This window comes from Bufo bufo, chromosome 1 (assembly GCF_905171765.1).
Source record: "Bufo bufo chromosome 1, aBufBuf1.1, whole genome shotgun sequence".
NCBI lineage: Eukaryota > Metazoa > Chordata > Amphibia > Anura > Bufonidae > Bufo > Bufo bufo.
Window position 1 is genome coordinate 384,897,433 of NC_053389.1, and position 14,640 is coordinate 384,912,072.

The following is a 14,640-nucleotide window of genomic DNA, read 5'->3' on the forward strand; positions in this document are numbered from 1 at the left end:
GGCAAACCCGCTCCCCAGTCTGCCAACCTTCATGTAACACGAATAAATAAAAGCATTGAAGTTTTTCACATGACTGTGGTGAGTGCCGCAATCTTTTCTACCTACCTATAATATTATTTGGTGTCAGCCTTTCTTCATGTGGTATATAATTGTTGCTTGCCTTCTTCCAGTGGCCCCTTACTTGTTTGTTTCGCCAATGTTGTGTGGACTCTTTTTTTATGTTTTTTAATACGGTGATTAATTAAAGAATATATTATTTTACGACAACTTTGGATTATGAATGATTTTTGGGTATACACACACCTTTGTTATAGGACTTGTGTAGTTTGACAGTAGAGATGAGTGAATTTCATGTGATGAAATTCGTTCACGCTTCGTTTGGTGGTAAAAGCAGAATTGCGTTATCAATTCCGTTACCACGGACCATAACGCAATTCATTGACGGAATGCATAACGGAAACGGGACGGATCCATTTTGCAGGCCATAGACTTCTGTTATATCGGAATGAATAACGGAAAGCCTCTAAAGGCATTCCGTCATAGAATTGCGTTATGGTCCGTGGTAACTGAATCCATAACTCAATTCTGCTTTTAACACCAAACGAAGCGTGATCGAATTTCTAAATATTAAATTCGCTCATCTCTATTTGACAGTTTAGTTAATAAATCATAGAAGATTGCATTTGTTAAAAAAAAAGTTGTATTCAAGAAATTCACCACTAGATGGCATAATGCTAGCACACATAGAATGTTCTGAAGATCTCCGACAAGGAAAGCATATAGTAAAAATCAAAGATCTCTCATTCTGCATTTACAAAGTAGTACAGCAATATTCATGGTTGAGCATTGTGCTATTGTTCAGTCGCAAATAGACACAGACCACAAGACAATTTTTGTAAGAAAACAAAAATATATAAAATCAACAAAGTTATAAAAGAAACAATAAAATAATTCAGGCATTTGGTGACATTGCAGCAGTGCTGCGGTAATAAGTGCTGTGGTAAAAGATTACACATACAGAAACACAGCCAGACCAGGAACAAGAGACTAAACAGCCCTAGCCACTTACGAGCCTGGTCCTTCTTCCAGCCTGCTGGAAGGACAAGTAACCAAGAAGCGTTAGGCACTCAAGTTCTTCCAGATCATGCAACCCTCCAGTCACTTGGAGAGGTGACTTTTAAAGGGAACCTGTCACCAGGATTTTGGGTATAGAGCTGAGGACATGGGTTGCTAGATGGCCGCTAGCACATCCGCAATACCCAGTCCCCATAGCTGTGTGTGCTTTTGTTGTGTACAAAAAACGATTTGATACATATGCAAATTCCCCTGAGATGAGTCCTGTCCCTGACTCATCTCATGTACAGGATGCATGAAAGGTTAATTTGCATATGTACCAAATAGTTTTTTTTACACAATAAAAGCACACAGAGCTACGTGGACTGGGTATTGCGGATGTGCTAGCGGTGATCTAGCAACCCATGTTCCTCAGCTCTATACCCCAAATCCCGGTGACAGGTTTCCTTTAACGGTGTGTGACTATAGGTAAGACATGACTACAAATGCTTTGTGCTTCACAACTATACATACAATAAGAGGTGTGGTGGGTTTCATTGATTACCGGTATATATCATAGGTATTGTATATAAATGGGATTCTTAATAAATAAATCTCACTTCCTGAACAGAAATGCACAATGCATTGACTACAATTCTCATGTCTTCCCCAATATGTGGAGAAATATCTGGCTCCCATAATTCCCAGTGTGACCCTAAACAGCAATAAATTATTGACATTAAAATGACCCTTTACACTGCTTGAAGAGTGCATATCATATACTGGAGTACAAAGGTCTCAACCTTTCATCTGCAATTTACATAGCACTAAAAAAAACTAAACTGTATTGAAAGGGGTTTTTAGGAAAGCATTTTTTTAAAGGCTCATAATAATAAATCATACTCACCTTTACCAATCCCCTGCTGCTCCTGTTGCAAAGCCTTCCGCTCTCCCATCAGTCTCTGCTTCCAGGTCCCTCTCAACATACAGGAAATGACAGATCAGCCAATCACTGGCTGCGTTGGATCACTGCTGCAGTCACTTTGGTGGTGGAGAGGAAAGCATTGTAACAAGAGCAATGGGGATTGGTTTGGCATGACTTATTATTTTACATTGTTCTGAGCCTTTAAAAAAAATTACTTACACCTTTAAGAAAGACCCTTTATCACATTTAAAAATGCACAGTGTAGAGACCCAACACCTTCATCAAGTCTACAACATCTCCTGTTCTTCTGGTCCACTGTTGTTAATATCGTTTTAAATGGAGACCATAGTCATGGAGATGACATGTGGATTAGTATCTACATATGAAAATGCTGACCCAGGAGTACTGTACTGATGCCGGAGTAGGGGCTCTGCAGGCATCGGGCCAGTATTTTCAACCAGTATATAACTTTTTCACATTTTTCAAATCATATACCGCTTCTGCAAGTGTGTAAAGGAAAAATTTTGCATTCAGTAACCTACATATCCCGCTCTACATAGTTATATATGTAAAAAAAAAAATAATAATACACTTTCTTGTACAAAATAAAAGCAATTGACATTGTGGGATTTCCATTAGCCAGTCCATCCTGAGAGACCTGAACAGTCCTTTGGCCTATGGCAGCAAAGAAAGGAGTTATCGAAGGTGGGGACAGCAAAAAACATTGAAAATATACATTCCTATATTTATAGAGCTTAATTTATACATTACAATAATATATTTAACAGTTTCTTTAGCAGATGATTGAGGAACAATAGAGGGCACCGTGTTGTAATGTCACTCTGCAGGGAAAGTGGGGGCCAATAAATGTGCAAAAAAAGTGTAAACTCGTTCATTTATGCTGTCCCATCAGGGCTATAGGCGAGTTGGCTCCTCATCACTGTCACTGCAATTGCCACAACAGTCCTGAAAAAGAAAAGCAAAGAGAGGTATGATGGTTTGGGAAGGAAAGTCACACATATGATGCTTTATTTATGAAATGTCATAAGAAAACTTACCTTAAAGGGGTATTCTGATTGTTAAAAGTTATCCCCCATCCTGTGGGTTGTAGATTGGTAAGGGTATTGGTGCCCCCTTGGTAACACTGGTACCCACACTGATCACAAGAATGGGTTCCATGTAGCCCCACCGAAATGAATGGAGTGCCAGGTTGAGCATATGCACTGCCAATCCATTTATCTGTATGAGAGGTCTGGAGACATCGGAGTATGGTGCTTTGCTATTTCCGGAACTCCCATAGAGATGAATGAAGCAGCTCTGTTTATTTTGGGGGACTCCAAGGGGTTACAGGGTAACTGTTTTTGTCATCTGTGGGGGTTCCAGAGGTAGGACCCCACCCATGTAATAGTTATCCCCTATCCACAGTATGGGGGCTAACTTTTAACAACCAGAATACTCCTTTAAAGTGAATCTCCACCTTTAATAACATGCTATTGTTAGATCGAACATTTTGTGCTCATTAATTACTTAACCCATGTTTATAGTGCTAAAAGCTCTGATTCCCCTGCACAAACATAAAAGGGTTTTTCAAGATTATAAAAATTACAGAAAAGTACCCAAATCGTAAAGATGACACCCCCATAGCTCATTTTTAATTTTCATTATCTTGCCCAAGTCTATGGGGTAAAGTTGTTTTCATACTTCCAGGGATTGCTGTGGGTGGGATTACCAACATAAAAGACTTTGTTTCCCTTGATTCTTGTCCCTGCTCACAAACAATGGGGGAGATTTATCAAAACCGGTGTAAACTAGAACTGGCTTAGTTGCCCATAGCAACCAATCCGATTCCACCTTTCATTTCCCAAACAAGCTGCGAAAAATGATAGGTGGAATTTTGATCGGTTGCTATGGGCAACTAAGCCCATTCTACTTTGCACCAGTTTGATAAATCTCCCCTAATATCTTTATTCACAGTTGTCTGCATGCTCCTCTATTACAAAGCGTAAGGTAGCGCTATTGTTTCTTCCTGTCCTGAGATACTGCTTTACTACTGAGACACTGTATAATCTACTGCAGAGCTAGGGAGGGAGGAGAGCCAGAGGGTGCAATGGAGATAGCAGACAGAGAAGAGGACAGGATGCGTGATGTCCTGTACTTCAGGGAGTGAATGAGAGGATATAACCGTAGCGCACCACATCGCAGCTAAAACTAAACTAAAATGGAGGGATGGGCCCAAGTTCAGTAGACAGCCCCGGGCCTATCATGCACTTAATCAGCCCATGGATGTCCCACAATCAGGAGAGAAAACAACAGGAGCATGGTTATGTGACTGTACGTGCATGTCTATGTAAGTGATTTGTGGCACTGTATCAGAAAGACAGAGGGTTGAGCACTTGAGAAGAATATTTCAGTGCATTCTGTGGCAGAGTAAACCCATAACATGCTTTTAAGTCCTCCGAACTCCCGAATGCTCATCCATTATCTATGTACCACAGTGCAGCAGTTGCTGTTTCCATTGCAATTAAAGAAAAAACAAGACCATGTCTAATGCTGCTGCATCCTTTTCTGAGCAGATGCTTAATCAGTTGCTGGTCAGCTCCAGCGCAGAAAAACGTGCAGCACCCTTAGGCAACAAAGTAAGAGGTCATGTGAATAAATCAGATGACCACTGCCATTTTGCTTACCAGGGCCTTGGCGCCACAATGTTTACATAGGCAACGAACAGGCAGTCAAAGGACTTCCTAAATGGAGTTCAGGTGACAAAAGCTTACTGCGTGTTTTATTCTGCCACAGTATACACTGTACACTGCAATTTCAGAAATTAATGCCTTTAAAAGGGCATCTGTCAGCAGATTTATATCCATGAAATTAAGGCATCTGTGTTGGTCTCATGTTCATATGTTTTAATATATGTAATTGAGCCTCTAAGAGCAATGGGGGGTTGCCATTACACCTAGGGGCTCTGCTCTCTCGGCAACTGACGATCTTTCTCCATTATGATTGACAGGACCAGGCAGGTGTGATCACGTTTATACTGCCTGGCACATATCAACATGGACCAACACAGATGCCTCCAGCTACTAAGTGCACGTGTAAGCCACTAAGTGCCAGCCAGTTTCATAGGTACAAATCTGCTGACAGCCTTTACGCAATCTGGACTGATATAGAGCTAGAAAGATTGTGGTCACGAGTGGAGATTCACTTTAGGTCCATCATAAAGACTGCAGCAAAACAGCTTTTAAAAAGGATTCTGTCAGCATTTTTGACCATGTTAAACTGTTGACAGCACTACTGTAGGTAGGGGCTATAGAGTACAAAAATACCTTTTGTGGGGCTTTTATTATCAGGACTAAAATGAATCTGGACTTTTATTCTGCTGGGCACTACTCCTTAACCCCTTCAGTATACAGTCATTTTCACCTTCCTGACACAGATTTTGCAAATCTGACGTGTCACTTTATGTGGTAATAACTTTGGAATGCTTTTAATTATCCAAGCCATTCTGAGATTGTTTTCTTGTGACACATCATACCGTACTTCATGTTAGTTGTAAATTTAAGTCGATATGTTTTACCTTTATTTATAAAAAAAAAATCCAACATTTACAGAAAATTCTGATTTTTTTTTATTTTCTAAATTAGAATTTCTTCGATTTTAAGACAGATAGTGATACCTCATAAAATAGTCATTAACATTCACCATGAGTCTACTTTATGTTGACATAATTTTGTAAATGTCTTTTTTTTTTAGCACGTTAGAAGGCTTAGAAATTTAGAAGCAATTTTTTAACATTTTTGAGAACATTTTAACAACACTATTTATTACCCCGAGTCTGCAGTTTACAAAAACACCCCATATGTGGTCATAAACTGTTGTATGGGCACACGGCAAGTCTCAGAAGGAAATAAGTGCCATATGGTTTTCGGAGATCAGATTTTGCTGGATTGTTTTTTTGGCGCCATGTCACATTTGAAGAGACCCTAAGGTACCCCCTACAGTGGAAACTAGGGCTGCAGCTAACTATTATTTTAGCAATCGAGAATTCTACCGATTATTTTTACGATTAATCGAGTACGGATTAATCAAGTACTCTAATAAGATTTTTTTTTTATTAATAGACTGTTTTCCTTTATAAAAACTCATCAGACCCCTGCCATCAGTCCCCAACACCCTTCGTTCCCCCCTGTGCGATCAGCCCAAGTGCATCAGTTCCCCCCAGTGCCATCAGCAACGTTCCACCCAGTGCCATCAGTTCCACTATCCCCCAGTGCCATCAGCTTCCCCCCTGTGCCATCAGCTCCGTTCCCCCAGTGCCTTCAGCTCTCCCCCACCCCAGTGCCATCAGCTCTCTCCCACCCCAGTGCCATCAGCTCTGCCCCACCCCAGTGCCATCAGCTCTCCCCCACCCCAGTGCCATCAGCTCCACTCCCCCTTGTGCCATTGTCTCTCCCCCTTGTGCCATCAGCTCTCTCCCTCTTGTGTCATATCTACCCTAAGGCCGGGCCACACTTCAGTTAATCCACGGATGCACGGTCCGTGAAAGCCCAGCCTGCTCTCCTCCTGACACCCGGAGTGCCCAGCATCATTGGTTATGTTTCCAGCACTCCATCGTTCCGCGCTGCTCTGGGTGCATCAGGTCACGGCGTGCGTACGTCAGGAGGTCAGTGCAGCGCGGGACCATGGACGTGCTGTGGATTGTCCGGAGGGCCCCTGCTGGAAAGGTGAGTATTCTGAGTGCATTGCGGCCCAGCGGGAGACCACGGAGTGGGAGTAATAGCAAGAGCTTCACTCCCGCTCCGTTGTCACGTGACAGAAACGATTCCTCGATGAAAAAAATTTGCATCGAGGAATTTTGTGTCAAATTATGAGTACTCGCTGCAGCCCTAGTGGAAACACCTTATAAGTGACCCCATTTTGGAAATTACACCCCTCAGGGAATTTATTGAAGGGTGTAGTAAGTGTTTTGACCCCACAGACCTTTCATAGAATTTAGAAACACTTGGCTGTAAAAAAATTATATATGACATTGTATGCAAAAAAATATCACTTTCGGCCCACATTTTCTAATTTTTTCATGGGGTTACAGGAGGAAAAAAAAAAACACCCTACAATTTGTTGCTCATTGCTTCCTGAATTTGGCAACCCACCCATATGTGGTTGTAAACTGCCATTTGGGCACACTGCAGGGTTCAGAAGAGAAAGAGCACCACTGGCCGACAACTGCAGAGGCTCCGAGGTAAAATAAGAAAAAGAAACCCCCCCATTTTAGAGACTACACCCATCACATAATTTACCAAGCGGTGTAGTGAGCATTTTGCAAAAATTAATTCACAGCAGATGGTGCAAAGTGAAAATTTCTATTTTTACACACATATGCCATTTCAGTGGCCAATCTGTTGCTCCCAGCGTATACCCGCGTGAAAAGCAAGCCCTCTTATTATTATGCCATACTTCCTGGTTTTAGAAACACCCTACATGTGGCCCTAATGTTTTGCCTGTACATATAAACAGGGCTCAGGACGAAATGAACATGATGTGTATTTCTCCATTTTGGGCCAGAAATGCGCATCTTGTGCTGACTGTAGAGGCTGTAGGTTGAAATAATAAATTAAACCCCTGAGAAGTAACCCTGTTTTGGCAGCTACACCCCTCAAGATATTTATTGAGGAGTGAAGTGAGCATTTTGACTCTACAGATATTTTGCAGAAATGAATGTGCATCGGATCATGCAATGTGAAAAATTTAAATTTTTCCAAGGATATGGAATTTCAGTGCCCAATATGCTATGTCCAGTTTGTGCCATCTGAGACACACCACACCCTTTAATTGGTTAAGTGGGTTCTACTGGGTACTGAAATGCCATAAATGTACATGTAAACTGCTGTTTGGGTACACTGCAGGGTTCAGTAGGGAAACGCAACCTTTTGGCTTTTGCAGCACAAATTTTGATGGATTGGTTTACGGGCGACATGTTGCTTTTGAACAGCCTATGACATACTAGTACAGACATTTTCTGACTTTTTTTAAATTTGCTCTCGACTGAGCAGATTTTTTGCGCGGTGATTAGCTATTATTATTTTTATACTATTTTGGGGTACATACAACTTTTTGATCAATTTTGATTTAGCATTTTGGGAAGCAGGATAAAGAAAAGGCAGCAATTCTGCCATTGAGGTTTGGGTTTTATTGCAGCGTACGCTGTGTGGGAAAAATGACATGTTATCTTTATTCTGCTGGTTAGTGCAATTACAGAAATACCAATCTTATATACTGTATTTTTCAGACTAGAAGACACACTTTTCCCCCCAGTTTTGGGGGGAAAGTGGCAATACATCTTATAGTCTGAATGCTAATGACGGCTTCATCAGATCTGGGTCTGATTTGAAGCTGATGGAGTCTGGGGGGTTTGATGGGGTGCTGATTGAGGTTGGAGGGTCTGATCTGAGACTGATGGAGCTTGGTGATATGATTTTGGAGTCTGATCGGAGGTCTGGAGGAAATTTTATTTTTAGATATTCCTCCTCCATATCCTAGGTGCATCTTATAGTCTGAAAAATACTGTAGTTTTTTTTAAACATTTTACCACTTTAAAAAAAAATGTTTTTGCCTCGCCATTTTCTGAAATCCTATTTTTTTATATCGATGGTCTTGTGTGGGAGTTTGTTTTTTGCGCACTGTGTGCAGTGAAGCTCCGCATCCAGTGCACTTGCAAAAGAAGAACCTGGCACAATACAAGTTCATATTCACATTACTCCTGAACATAAAAGCTTCATGGCCCCTATCTAGTGCCATCAGCTGTATAGAATGGTCAAAAATGCTGACAGACTCCCTTTAATTATTAATAAATGGTATAGCTTTCTCATCTACCATTTTACTTAAGACTAACTTTTCTCCTCGTCTTTTCTGAGTGACAGTTGCTGATAGCTTATAGTTTATGCAAGCATATACAGTATATTAATCCAAATGTGAGTACAAAGATCTCCATAGAGTCTTGATGGATCTTAACCTTGCAGACCTTGCCATCTCCAACTGGGAGGAATACAGTGAACTGACTTTCTTACCTACTATTGCTCTGCAGATCCCTGGAAAGTTTTTAGACCTTCTCTACAAGCCATGTTGCGCAAGAAATCTGGTAATTTGACCCCCAAAAGAATTGACATGGACTATACCTGATTTTCTTAGTATCCCTTCTTTGACATGTGTCTATCACTAACATCTGATCTTCTGGGCGTATCACGCTGAAGATAGACAAATTTGATTTATACATTTGTTGCTAGCATTGCTGCCTACATTGCTACTTACATTGTTTGTTACACTATTCAATATTGTTTGCTGTTCAGTATCAGGTTTCTCTATTTCATAAAGAAATTGGGATGCATTGTCCAGACTGTATCTTGCATACATGTCTCTCCCCTATGCCCTGGGAGAGCCATACATATCCTTTTTGGTCACCATGCGTAGAAATCAAATCCTTGGTCATGATCTGAATACTGACCTGGGGATTCAGTACATGAAGAGAATACTCCAGAAAAAAATCACAGGGCTCCATAGGAACTTAGTGTAATTCTAAAACACTCCAATGCTAATGCATTTGAGTCTATGAGAAAAGCAATCTAATGATTGCTTACTATAGTTCCATAGGGGAACTATTAAAACGTGTAAAAAATAAAATAAAAAATTATATAAGTTTAAATCACCCCCTTTCTTCAATAAATAAATAAATAAATATATATATATATATATATATACACACACACATACATATACACATATATTAATAAAATAAAAAAAAACTGTAATAAAAAAAATTACCATCATGGTTATCACCAGGTGTGAAAATTCCCGTACTATTATAATACTAAAATATTTATCCCATACGGCAAACCGCAAAACAGAAAAAGAAGTAAAAATTGCTAATTTGCCATTTTTTGGCTGCATAACCCCCACAAAAAATTAATAAAAAGTGATCAAAAAGTCAGATACACCGCAAAATGGTATCAATAAAAAGTACAGATCGCCCCGCAAAAAATTAGCCCACAATTAGCTCCGTACACATAAGAATATAAGTTATGGGGGTCAGAATATGGCAATGCAATGGAAATTTTTTTATTTATTTTTCAAAAGTTTTAATTTTTTTTTCACTATTAAAGCGTAAGAAAAACTCTACATATGTGGTATCGTAATTGTAAGTACCCGGACAATAAAAGTAAGTTTTTCCACATAAGAAACATTGTAAAAAAAAAGTCCTCATAAGGCCTCATGCACACGACCGTTGTTTGGGTCCGCATCCGAGCCGCCGTTTCGGCGGCTCGAATGCGGACCCATTCACTTCAATGGGGCCGCAAAAGATGCGGACAGCACTCAGTGTGCTGTCCACATCCGTGGCTCCGTTCCGCGGCCCCGCTAAAAAAATATAACATGCCCTATTCTTGTCCGCGCTTTGCGGACAAGAATAGGCATTTATATGCCCGGCGCCCATTCCGTTCCGCAAATTGCGGAAGGCAACACGGGCGGCTTCCGTTTTTTTGCGAATCCGCGGTTTGTGCATGAGGCCGCGGACCACAAAAAAGGGCACGGTCGTGTGCACGAGGCCTAAAACTGTGGCAGAATGGGGTTATTTTTCTAATTTCCACTTCCCAACACATTGTATGCAACCCTAAATAGTGCCATTAAAAAGTACATCTTGCTCTGCAAAAAACAAGCCCTCATATGGCTATGTGAATGAAAAAATAAAAAAGTTATGGCTTTGGGAGTAAAAAATGAAGAAAACGAAAAAAAAATAAAAAATAATCACTCGGTCTTGAAAGGGTTAAAGAAACCCATTTCCCTTTGAACCACATTCCTACTCTATCTCCCAAAATATTCCCATTTTGGTTCCAAAGCACATTGCATTACATGAATAAGTATAGCTATGCTACGAATAAAACGAATAGAAGTCCAGTATATTCTTTCTAATCAGATAATATGTACACTACATAGTTTATTGTGCAGTGTGGCATAATAGTTTAGTGGATATTGCATGCTACCATTTATTAAAAGGTAACCTGTTGGCAGTTTGAAAGGCAAATAAACATAGAACGGTCAACTAAATTGACTAATCAATTCAAGTTAGTGCCCCAGCATTCTGATAAGGATATCAGTCACAAGTTTATGCTGCCCTCACAGTATAAAACTAGTGACAGGTGCCCATTAGAATGCAGCATATTTTAGAGGTTTTTGCTTTTTCTGCCTCCCACCCTTCCAAGAGCCATAAAACCTTTATTTTTCGGTTGACATATCGAATGATATAGCGGAAACCCCCCACCAAAAAAAAACCATAACATAGTTGACATATGAGGGGCTGTTTTTTGCTGGATGATTTATTTTTTCTACCTGTAACATTTAAAAGGGTTTTACGAGATTAGGACCTATCCAGAGGTCATTAGTATTAAAGTCTCAAAAAAAAACAACATTTAATGTTCCATACAATTTATTGCAAAACTATAAAATTATTATTGGTTGTTTGGAATGGAAAAAAAAAGCAATTCAACCATTGCTTTGTGGGTTTTGTTTTTATGGACTTTATTATATGGCTAAATATTAAAACTTTTTAAAATTGCTGCGTGCCACCATGTTTTTATTTCACTGTTGATGGAGCTGTGTGAACACTTGTTTTTTTGCAGGGCGAGCTGTATATTTATTGGTTCTGTTATGGAGCACATAAGTTTTAATAATTTTTTATACCATTTTATTTTTAGAGGTAAAATGAGCAAAGAAAAAAAAAAGCAATTTAGGAATTTTTGGGGGACTATTTAGACATGGCGATGCCAGTTATTGCTTTATTGTTATTTTTATTTATTTGAAGCTTTTAATATTTTTGGTGTTTTTAAGATTTTATTAACTTTATTAACCTTTTTTTAAACCATTTTTAGTCCTCCTACAATACTTCAACATGCAATATTTCTATATTGCAATGTACTGCAATTTTACCTGCATCCTATTACACCATGCCAGAGGCCTCAGCTGCATGTATGTTCGGTTTGGCAGAAAGTGTATGTGTTTTTGGTGGGGAGAAAGGAGCTGCCAGACACTTTTTCAAATTTTCATTTTGCTTGAGCCTTCTTTTCCCCAACTTTGAGTCTGAGAGTCTTAAAGAGAACCTGTTACCACAAAATGCATTGTAATCTGCAGGCAGCAGGTTATAAATCTGAAAGAGCTGAGCAGATCGATGTATAGTTGTGTGGGAAAACATTCAGTAAAACTTGCAATTTATGCATTTATATATCTCCTCTTTCTGAGTTAAATTGTACATGGGAGGTGTTATCAATGATTGACACCATTAACTATGTAAAGTGCCCTTTACACAGGCTGAGAATCGAGAAGATAATCGCTAACGAGCAGAGGCGGACTGGGAACTTAAAGGGAACCTATCACCAGGATTTTGTGTATAGAGTTGAGGACAGGGGTTGCTAGATCGCCGCTAGCACATCCGCAATACCCAGTCCCCATAGCTCTGTGTGCTTTTATTGTGTAAAAAAAAAGAAACTATCTGATACATATGCAAATTAACCTGAGATGAGTCCTGTACGTGAGATGATGAGTCAGGGAAAGGACTCATCTCAGGTTAATTTACATATGTATCAAATCGGTTTTTATACACAATAAAAGCACACAGAGCTATGGGGACTGGGTATTGCGGATGTGCTACCGGCCATCTAGCAACCCATGTCCTCAGCTCTATACACAAAATCCCGGTGACAGGTTCCCTTTAAAGTGGCCCTGGAAAAAAATACTAAAAGTGGCCCCATTTTGTAGTTGGGTCCAAAATGATGGAAGGCAGGGCTAGCAATACTATATTGTGGCACATTATACCGCCCAACAGTGCCATATACCACAGTCCATTACAAAATAGATCCCCAAAAACTTCCACTGGCTGGCCATGAGGAGGGCTCAGGCGGCACCCTGGGCATCGGTCCACCGGGAATTACCCTGTAAGGTCTATGGCCAATCCACCCCTGCTAACGCTCATTAGCGATTATACGGCTGTGTAAATGCTGACAAACACTGATTCAGTGTGGGGACGAGCGATCACTAATGCCATACTGTAGAGCAGATGCCTGCATGTAAATGCAGCGATCTCCTCCACCAAAGAGCAGGCGATTGTCGGGAAAGAATGCTTACTTCCCGACAATCTGCTGCTGTATTGTCCAGTGTAAAGGGACCTTAAGTGTGTGTGTGTATATATAGAGATGGCTGTCAGTCACTGATGGTACTATCTGTATATACACACTTAGGCTACTTTTACATCTGCGCTTTCCCTTTCCGCTATTGGGATCCGTCATAGGATCCCAATAGCGGGGGAAAATGCTTCCGTTTTGTCCCCATTCATTGTTAATGGGGACAAAACTGAACTGAATGAAACGGAATGCACCAGAATGCATTTCGTTCCGTTTGGTTGCGTCCCCATTGCGGACAGAATAGCGCTGCAAGTGTTTAATTTAAAATGTATACACTACAAGTTAATCTTTTCCCATAAAACTATGTATTAATCTGCTCAAGTCCTCCTGCTCTATAACATGATGCCTGCAGACTGCACTGCATTTTGTGCTGACGGATTCTCTTTAACTATGTGGTGAGAAGTCAGTATGCTGCATGTTACTTTGTTTACTATGACAGCATCTTAGACTAGCAACACTTAACTAGGTTGTCCCACAAAAAATATTCTACAGTTTTCAAACCAGGACCTGGATCTGAATAGTTTTGTAATTGCATGTAATAAAAATTTTTGCATAGCCAGTGAGTTATTCAATAAAATTTATCTGTATAGCACCACCTGCATTTTGGTTTTTTCCTTATTTCTTTGTCCTGCTTACTGAGAAGGCCACACATGCTCAGTTTCATCCATCAACTGCCTCCTGAGCTGTGATAGGGAGAGCTGAGACACGCCCCCTGAGCTGCAGCAGAAAAGACACTCCTCTTGAGCTGTCAGCTTGATATACAGTCAGGTCCATAAATATTGGGACATGGACACAATTCTAACATTTTTGGCTCTATACACCACCACAATGGATTTGAAATGAAACGAACAAGATGTGCTTTAGGCCTCATGCACACGACAGTGTTGTTTTTTTGCGGTCTGCAAACCGCGGATCCACAAAAAACGGAAGCCGCCCATGTTGCCTTCCGCAATTTGCGGAACGGAATGGGCGCCGAAAATATAAATGCCTATTCTTGTCCGCAAATCGCGGACAAGAAAAGGACATGTTATATTTTTTTAGTGGGACCGCAGAACGGAGCCACGGATGCGGACAGCACACAGAGTGCTGTCCGCATCTTTTGCGGCCCCATTGAAGTGAATGGGTCCGCATCTGAGCCGCCAAAACGGCTGCTCGGATGCGGACCCAAACAACGGTCGTGTGCATGAGGCCTTAACTGCAGACTGTCAGCTTTAATTTGAGGGTATTTACATCCAAATCAGGTGAACGGTGTAGGAATTACAACAGTTTGCATATGTGCCTCCCACTTGTTACTGGATCAAAAGTAATGGAACAATTGGCTGCTCAGCTGTTCCATGGCCAGGTGTGTGTTATTGCCTCATTATCCCAATTACAATTAGCAGATAAAAAGTCCAGAGTTCATTTCAAGTGTGCTATTTGCATTTGGAATCTGTTGCGGTCAACTCT

General features: G+C 40.5%; 1 protein-coding gene across 1 annotated transcript in view; it reads right to left on the reverse strand.

Annotated features, from left to right (window-relative positions):
* Positions 1 to 1,420: 1,420 nt before the first annotated feature.
* GRK6 (G protein-coupled receptor kinase 6) overlaps positions 1,421 to 14,640 on the reverse strand; it is an 85,012-nt gene continuing 71,792 nt past the window's right edge. Inside the window, exon 16 of the mRNA XM_040405523.1 lies at positions 1,421 to 2,944. Within this exon, the coding sequence (XP_040261457.1) occupies positions 2,894 to 2,944 (51 nt within the window). The 3' untranslated portion in view covers positions 1,421 to 2,893. The remainder of the gene's footprint in view (positions 2,945 to 14,640) is intronic.